This window comes from Pangasianodon hypophthalmus, chromosome 22 (genome assembly GCF_027358585.1).
Source record: "Pangasianodon hypophthalmus isolate fPanHyp1 chromosome 22, fPanHyp1.pri, whole genome shotgun sequence".
NCBI classification, from domain to species: Eukaryota; Metazoa; Chordata; class Actinopteri; order Siluriformes; family Pangasiidae; genus Pangasianodon; species Pangasianodon hypophthalmus.
Genome location: NC_069731.1, coordinates 4616008 through 4625015, shown reverse-complemented (window position 1 = coordinate 4625015; position 9008 = coordinate 4616008). Strand labels below are relative to the sequence as shown.

Here is a 9008-nt window from a genome sequence, read left to right as displayed (position 1 = left end):
CAAATTATTATATTTTGATATTTTAATATTAAATATAATAATTTCTAAAATATTAAATATAGCTTATAGTAGCTATAATAGCTAATAATAACAATGTGGCTAAAATGCAAAAAAAAAAAAAAGTGCTCATTCATGCTTCATGTTTATAGCTAAAGACGCATTATTTCGTCTAAAATGATTTGTATGATTGAGTGAAAGCCATGATTTATCTGTTCATCTGGAGCGAAAATTGCAATAATAATTTAACACGTGAAATGAGTCTGAAATGATTAAAAAAAGCACACACTTCATCAGATGGACTTTATTTGCAGTATTTTTTGTTGAAAGGTGAATGAATGAAACAGAATAACCCATTCAACAAAAATAAACAAGAGAGCAAACAGCTTACAGCAGGCACCATTAGGACAACAACATTCCCCAAATGTTCACACATATCGGCATTTGGGTTTGTCTGAAGGTCTCTCTCTCACACACACACACAGACACACACACACACACACACACACACAAAGAAACTCTGAGTCTGGTGTCATATATTTAACCAAACTGAATTTAGGAGAAGCCAGACAGGAACTAGGACAAGCAGAAAACAATCAGAACTCACATGTTCCTATTTTCCTCCTAGACAAAAGTGCATCCTTTGTGCCCGTCTACCAATAGTAACCTCATTTATATTGTTACATTATCATGTTATTTGCCGTGAAGCAGGTATTTTGACTTATACAGCATTTGCTTTTGTCTAATTTGAATATGTCTATTCGTAAATGTGTTTACTATAGGCATGCTAATTCAGAAATTACTGGAGTTAGCTTGTTGATCTGGTAAATAGACACTACTATATATTAGCTTGATGATAATGTTACATTCAGTTGTGCTCAAATGATGTAATCATTCTATCATCATTCTATTGTAATGAATAATTCTAAGTCAGTTATCATATTTTTTCTAATTATTGAGTACAATATAATGCAGCAAAACATGTTAGTGTAAATCCTTTATCTGCACTAGCAGAAATTAGCATTATCATAGCAGCAGTGATAAGACTGTAGCTACTGATTAAATGAAATAATAAAGGTATAAAGAACATGATGACTTCTTATATGATGACTTGTTCAAGATGATGGACTTACAGTTATGTTATTCAGGTCTGGGAGATGGTTTGAAGGAAAAGAATCCATAGAAATGCTAGCAGGAATAAAACTAAACTAGATTATACTTATAGTGCAAAATAACGGGGATGTTTCTTATGCTACAGAGAAAAATTGCCATCAGGAAAATATTGTGATTGTACAACATGTTAGACGTAAGATTGTAGCTTGAATAGTGCCTGTTGTGCATAAGTCCCTGAAGAGTGTGTGTCATGCAGCAGTATATCAAGTAAAGCTGGAAGCCAAAGAGGAGATTGTGATTAATCAGGTTCATTCAAAGAGAGCAACCAATCCAGATACAGACAAAATTCCATCCTTTTCTCATTTTCTGTCTCTGGTGTCCTCTTATGTCATTGGCTAGTTGCTCTTGGTCATGCTTTTGCTTTTCAGCTCTGCCAGCTTGGTGGTCACAAAGTTCCATTTAAAGGCAGATGCATCATCATTGGCCCCGCCCAGAGAGGCATATCTGGAGAAGCTGTTGCCCTGCCCACCTCCATCCTCTCCCACTGTGTTCTCCGCTCCTGCCTGATTCCCTTCTTCCTGACTCGTCCCATCGGATCCACCCTCACCGGCTGCCTCCGCTGCTTCAGCCTGTTTCATAGCCGCTGCCTGGTTCCACTTGGTGGCAAAGGCATCCCAGAATCCTGTGTTGCGTTTGTTGGGTCGCGTCGGCTCTTCTGGCTTCATCGCCAGTGGGCTGAAAAGAGATGAGGAGTCAAGTCAAAAGTAATGTTACAGTAGGATCCTAAAGTGAGCTGACTGAGTTTTCAGCACTGTCACTACAAAAACTGAAGTTTTTTTGAAATACATGAAATTTGGTGCACGGTTCATTCATCACTATTGGACTCAGACACTTTACTCTAGTCTCTTATAGCTTTATATAAATTAGGATGCTAGGAACAAGGATAATAACACTATATTTCTTATATAGTGTTTTAATCTTTTTTTATTTTTGCATTTTACTTTATCTTATTTTTATTTACTTCATTGCCTTTTTTATACTTTTTCTTTTCCAGATTTATTTCTGTTTGTAGTAATTTTCTGTTTTCTTCTGTTTCTATAACTATTTATTGCAACTGTTGGCAAGAAATTTCCCACCAGGATGAATAAAGTCTTATCTTTTCTTACACTACAATGAACTATTTTGATTTAATGTTATGAACAAGAACACAATTTTGTCAAATCATACCCTGTGTCAAGGAATTATGTCCTACTCCCTATATGCTTTAAATTGTATAGGTTCAAGTTCAAGGTTTACAGTAAGTTCATGGGGAGTGAATACTGGTGCAAGGGTCTGTTCTTTCATTTAGAACAGGTAACAGTTTCTCAAAGACATTTGTTCACTAATTGTCAAAATGGGTGTTCTTTCTGACAGAAGGCAGTAGGGATGATGGATGGATCCAGAGAGTTAAGATTTTAATTAGCCTTGATTTAAAATAATGAATTCTTGAATAACAAGTTTTACATTTTTAGACAATTGATGAAACAAAAACAATTCAACATAGCCGACTAAGCACAGTTTAGTGATTCTCCTGGTTATTTATCTGAATAAATCTTTAGCTGAGTCTGGAGAAATACTAAACTGTGCGTTTTACAGCAGCAGATGTTGAACTGGCTCTAGACACATCATTGAGGTGAACACTGGTAAGGCACTCACTGGTCCGGAACAGGCTGACTCTCAGTCTCAGACTCCAGGAGCTGGTGCTCATCATCTTTATTAAATAGAGCGGCCACGCTCTTCCAGCCCTTTGTCCCCACGCCCTGCACCTGAGGGAAAACGTGCAGGGGTATTTCACTCACACTGACAAAAAAAAGCACATAGTGATTCCACACATAGTGAGTTAACACCTGTAGTGTACCATAATTTGGCTACTATGAATTCTTTTACTTCATATCACACAAACATTGAAAATATACAAGTTCATCACAACACTGTGTGTTTGTGGCCTATTAATGCTAAATAGTTGGAGATACATCTGTATGACTGTATAAGTATAAATATATACAGTCATATAATTCAAATAATCATATAATTCTTATAGGATATCTTTAAAAATTGTGATTTATAATATTATCATGCAATGGATAAGGCTATTTTCTTCATTTATGGCTATTGTTTGCATTTTTCTGGCCCGGAAATAAGCGCCGCCCCCTAGGCTAGGCAAAGATACTCCACCCTGGACCTTTTCCTTAAAAAGCAATTCAACAAGCCATTGTCATTCTAAAAGTGAGTGAGGATTCAGTTGGCTCAAAGGAGAACACTTGTTAATGTTTTCATTGCAGTTGTAATTCACCTTATAGGCAGCAGAGGGTGTCAAAAATTACAAACTGCTCCTTTAAGGATGGAAAATCAGACAAAAGGGCAGTTTTACATTTACTTAAGGCTACAAGTCTGCTTTAAAAGTGTTCTAGAATTTCCTAATTGAACCCTCAAAGTGTTATATGACTTTTAATATTGTTCGCTTTGAAAATGAGAGGCACGCTCCACAATATATTGAAAACTGAAACAGGGTTGTGCGTTTATGATGCCGTTCCAGCCCTAGCACATTCGTTTTCACTGCACAAGACTTATACATAAGTGATTAGACTGTAGATCTGTTTAATATTGAATTGCTTGTAGGCTGTGAATGTGGCCTTACTCTTTTCGCCAGCTGAGACACAGCACTGGGTCCTTCATCATGCTGGACTGGAGTCATTTCCTCTGGTGTCTCACACACCTACATGCAAAGGTAAATCAGTGAGGAAAGACACAAAGACAACACTAGCAGATCTAGAAGGAGGGAAGGGAGTTTTCAGCAGGGTGCTGCCAGATGCAATGCAGCATACATGAGATTTCCAACATGATTCAACTCCAGTTACAGCTCTGCAATGGAACTGCAACATTAAGCCACTCATCACACAGTATTTTTGCAACTGATAGGCTAGTTGTGTGACTTACTGTTTACTGTGTTTAATAGCAAAGCTATCATATCACAATGCAACCTCAACAGTCAAGCTACATGACAAAAATGTTTCAAGATCATTATTCTATGCAACATTTACAAAATAGGTGTTTAACCAGGAAAATTAGGTAAAAATACTTGCTACTGTCAGGAGTGCTTGTGTTCTAAAAGTACAGATGATACCCATAATATGCTCAGAAGATTGTATTATGACATAATGCATTGCAATATCAAAATCATAGTCACATCTTCCTACTATGCCTCATTGATGCACGTGAACATCTGGCTGTCTTCATGTTAGACCTGTTATGTCTCGACTGGAGTGTTATGAATTCCACATGACTAATGAAGTTATCTTGATCTAGATTTTAATCAAAGTGCCCTAAAGCACCACAAACTATCCTAGTGGAGATCTGCATTTTAGTGCCAGTATCTTTTTAAAGTGTTATTTGGATCAGATCTTGTGGATTTGGTGTGAGCTAGAAATGAATTGTAAACGCTAGCAGAATGAGGATTGGTTAGAATAGAAATATCTCCATCTAGTGGTTCTGTATGATCCTGCAATACATAAATTATCAAATAAGGAAATAATCCCTAACCACAAAAAATGCCATGTCTCCATTATGTCCCTATTATCCATACAAGGTGGTAAATCAGATTTTTGGATGTTCCTTGTTTTAACAGTGTATCCAAGCTGTAGTTGTCTTTCCCTCAGGTAAGGGCATTTGTCACTTCTGGAATTTACTTGGTATTATGTTAGAGTAGCTGTATTAAGCGATCATCTGAAAGCCTACTGAGTGATGGCACAAACAACTGTAGGCCTATTATAAATATTGTTCTTGAATTCTCAAATTCAATTGGTCAGAAGGTGTTGATGAATTTTCTATAACAGCAGCGTGGAAAGAAGTTCCAGTGTGAGTGCTTTGTAACAGTCAGAGGAAACATGGTAACGTTAAGTTCTCTGAAAGAAGAGTGAAGAGTTTGTGCTTTGTGGTTTTTTGGTGACATGACAAACTGCATTTTCTTTATTCTCATTAACTTCCAAAGAGAGAATAAAAAGAAAAGCTGGTGAGGGAACAATGTTTTATAGCTGCTATAATGTCAGTGGTAAAATGAACTAACTTGTTTCATGGATGGTCTACAACTTTAAATGTAACTATAAATTGATTTTTTTAAAAATGAAGATGTTCTTTAATTAATTAAAAATTGTAATTGGCTGTGGCTGTGGTATAAGAAGAATAAAACACTTCAGTACATACTGTTATAGGAAATTAATCAAATCTCTGGTAGGAACAGTAACTCCGCTACATGCCAGACTGCATCACACCACCCCATTGTTGATCAATTTCCTATAACAGCACACCCCAACTGTTTTATTCCTTACTTATCCAGTTTGCCACATAAGAAGCAGAGTTTAGCAACATAATGTAAACCCATTTAATTTTAATATTAGATCAATTATCTCTTTTTTTCTTTTGAGTTTGAATTGTTGAGTTTTTTCCACAGTACACATGAACTGATCTGATAAAATAAGAAACAAACTTAACCAGACAAAACAGGAGGGAGAGATTCACAGGAGGGATTCACAGTTTGGGTGGATGATCAGTGGTGTCTACATCACAATAAATAAAAATGACTGTGTATAAGACACATAATAATACACAATTACACTATAGAAAAATAGTCAGATTTATTCCTAACTATATCTAAGGAGATATTCATGAGAGGACCATCATGTTTAACACAGGTTTATGTGAGTAATATATACAGTATTTTTCTACCAACTTTGTAATAACTGACCATTTGATATCACAGATTTCAGTAGGAAATCAGAGGCTCCTCCTCCTTCAGAACTTTATTAAAACTCTGATAATACAGTAATAATGCATTATATATGGACATTTATTAAGAACTGATTGATCTGCAAAGAATATTTTCTCATAATGATCCTTTCTAATGCAATCACAATGACTGTAACTGTTAATAAATAATAAATCCATCCATATGTCTAAAATCCCAGGTTTTGCTTTTAGTGCAAGTCATATGAAACACATTTTTGTTTGACGTAGGAAAAGGGGTTTGTCATCAGGGCTAACTGCAATTTTTTTCCCCAGATTGCTAGCATGACTGCTGCTAAATCACCATAAATGATGAGTTTTACTATTAGTAAAACAAAACATCTTAAAGCTGTTTTAAAAACATGAAAATTTATCACTTTACTTTACTTAATTTACTTTATTTTAATTATTACACCATGGTATTTTAGTTTTCTACATTGATTTCTACATGGTAAATTGAGCTAAATATAAGCGACGGTGGGTACATAATTATCAATGAATATCAAACATTAAAGTTTTGGATGAAATTATGATATTTCCTATGATTTTCTTTGTTTAAGAGAGAGACACCTTCTGTGATTGTTATGTAATACTACTGCTAATTTTAGGTAGTGACAGTATAAAATGATGGGCTCATGTGGACATAAATAAAATTTGAATGTAATCTTAAATTAATTTGATAGCCCTAATGCATATACTTCATTTTCTAACCCAGCATGAAAACTATGTCAGGTGCTCTGTCAGCTCTCTGAAGTTCATAGGTCTGGTGTTGGAACGCCTGCTCCAGCCTCATCCCTGCTAAATCAGTAAAGTGGCATCTGAAGCCGGGCTCCTGTGAAAGATCAAATTACTGCAGGCCTTAAAGAACTGGGTCACATCCCTCCGTCTGCTCCATTTCACCTGCAGCCATCTGACCCACCTGTTGCATTCCTTCTCTCAATCTCTTTCCAAAGTAGTAGCGACTGAGTTTTTGAAGACAGATTTGGATATTGAAGCAACTTGTAGCATTAATGCTGGTGTTCAGTTACAATCTGTCATGTCAGTAGGTTAATAAATTTGAAGATTAAGGAGTAAGAGGGTCTCCTTGCACTTTATTAAAATTCAGAGATTCAGTTCTGTGTAAATTCACTGCCGTCCATTTCCCAGAGGACTTGTTCCACTTCATTTGTCTCCATCTGACCATGCTTAAGGGAATGACTGTGCATAATAAAGCCCTGTTCTCTGAGGTACAGCTGTAGCATACAGCAATGTTTATCTGCTCTCATTTGGACAGGAGAGTGAAGTATTAATGCTTGATCAGTTCATCAACAGCCCATGTTTTGTAATATGTCCTGTTCTTTATAGTGTATATGTCTGGCATTTTTGGGGTGTAGTAACCTACAAGTAGCAACGCTACTAGCTTAACTACATTTCTAGTAGCATGGCAGTGGCTCAGCCATTTTTAAAGTAATATAGTTTTTCCACTAATGAGGTACTTTTTCCCACTAAGTAGCAATGTAGCTCAATTAAACTATCTAGCTAGATATTTCCAGAAACAACCTGAACCCAGAGTAGAGGTCTCGTGGTGTGAGCGCTCTCTCTCTAATGCTTTTCTTGATGATTTTTGGTTTACTGTTAAGTAATGTTAGCTGCATCTTACTAAGAGTGGATTACAGATATATACATAGTTTGTGTCAAAATATTGTATAATTTAGAGTTGTCTCATCCGTCTAACGTTACCTCTTCAGCAGGCTCTTCCTCTGCGTCAGGGTTGAGGGTCTTCATCACCTTGCTCTTGTACACTTTCCACAGCGGATTCATACTCACTTCTTCCAAAAAACCCGGGCAAAGTGAAAACTGAGAACAAGAAGTCCCTCAAATGTCCGGTCAAACCAGCATCGACTGAATTCCGGGCTTTATATTCAGTTTAGACGTTCTCAACCCTGTCTGTGGTCCATCTGCAAAAAGCTTTCAAACATTACAGATGGACAAAGATGGTGGTGGTGGTAGTGGTTGGAGTCCAAAATCCAGGTCAGAGATCCTTCATGATCTTGTATTTGTTCAGGTTTGCTTGCAGAAGCCCCTGTTACCGATTGAAGCAGAGAATGAGAGAAACAGTTACAGCGCTGATCACTCCCTCACATACACACACTGCCACGGTTCAGGAGTCCAGCATCGGTTACCTGGAAACAGGTGTGGGTTACCTTATGAATATTTAAGCTGCTCCTTTTGAGAGAGGAGCTGCCATTGTTGGCTGGATGTGGATTGTGCAACTGAAACCCCTCTCTTGCTAGGTTTAATAACAAAAGAAATGACAATAAAACTAACATTAAAGTAAGACAAATCATAAAAACAGCAAATCGCTTTCAGAAATACATTGTCTAATTAGAGAGACAAAGTGTAAGTATAAACAGTCCTTAATGGTTAAGTTGAACAATAATAGCAGACCCTCAACAATATGATTACAGAAACCCTTGGGTGAATACAATGCTGTGCATAAGTATTCACCCCCCTGAACATTTCCACATTTTGTAGTGTTACATAAGTATTGCATAAGAATTTACCCACAATTGCCGTGAAAGCTAAATTAGTTCTAGTACAACCAGCTGTCATCAGATGTCACACAATTAAGTGTCACGTGATCTCAATATAAATACATCTGTTCCTGGAAGAACCCAGAGTAATTAAAAAATATTATTCAAAATGGAAGGGATATGAAACAACCGTGACTCTGCCTAGAGGAGGCCGTCCTCCAAAAGTCAGTGAGGAGGGCATTAGTCAGAGAAGCAACCGAGAGGCCTAGTGACCTATAAGTTTGACTAGTGACCTAAAGAGTTGAAGCTCCAGAACATTTTGAGGAGCTAAAGGAGCAATAGAAAGAAATGGAAGTGATGAAACTATTGAGAGAAGACTTTTCAGCACAAGGAAAAAGTCCCGAATTATGGTAAACAAGGAGGAGGTTAAGACTCTTGCAAAGTTTTTTGACATACCACTTGCGTAAAAATTGTGGAAATGGTCTGTTTTGTCATTCATGTTGTATGGCAAGCTTGAGTAAAAAAGGAAGGTTCATCATGACAAATTCCACCTTAGTACTTCATGGT

At 36.8% G+C, this 9008-nt stretch overlaps 1 protein-coding gene across 1 annotated transcript; it reads right to left on the bottom strand.

The window, feature by feature from the left end:
• Nucleotides 1-295: 295 nt before the first annotated feature.
• Nucleotides 296-8043, bottom strand: LOC113532991 (uncharacterized protein C1orf232). Its single transcript, XM_026924760.3, has 4 exons — nucleotides 7648-8043; nucleotides 3788-3865; nucleotides 2806-2915; nucleotides 296-1845 (listed from the first exon to the last, which is right to left on the bottom strand). The coding sequence occupies exons 1-4, from the start codon at nucleotides 7726-7728 to the stop codon at nucleotides 1506-1508; spliced, it is 609 nt and encodes a 202-aa protein (XP_026780561.1). The 5' UTR covers nucleotides 7729-8043; the 3' UTR covers nucleotides 296-1505.
• Nucleotides 8044-9008: the final 965 nt, after the last annotated feature.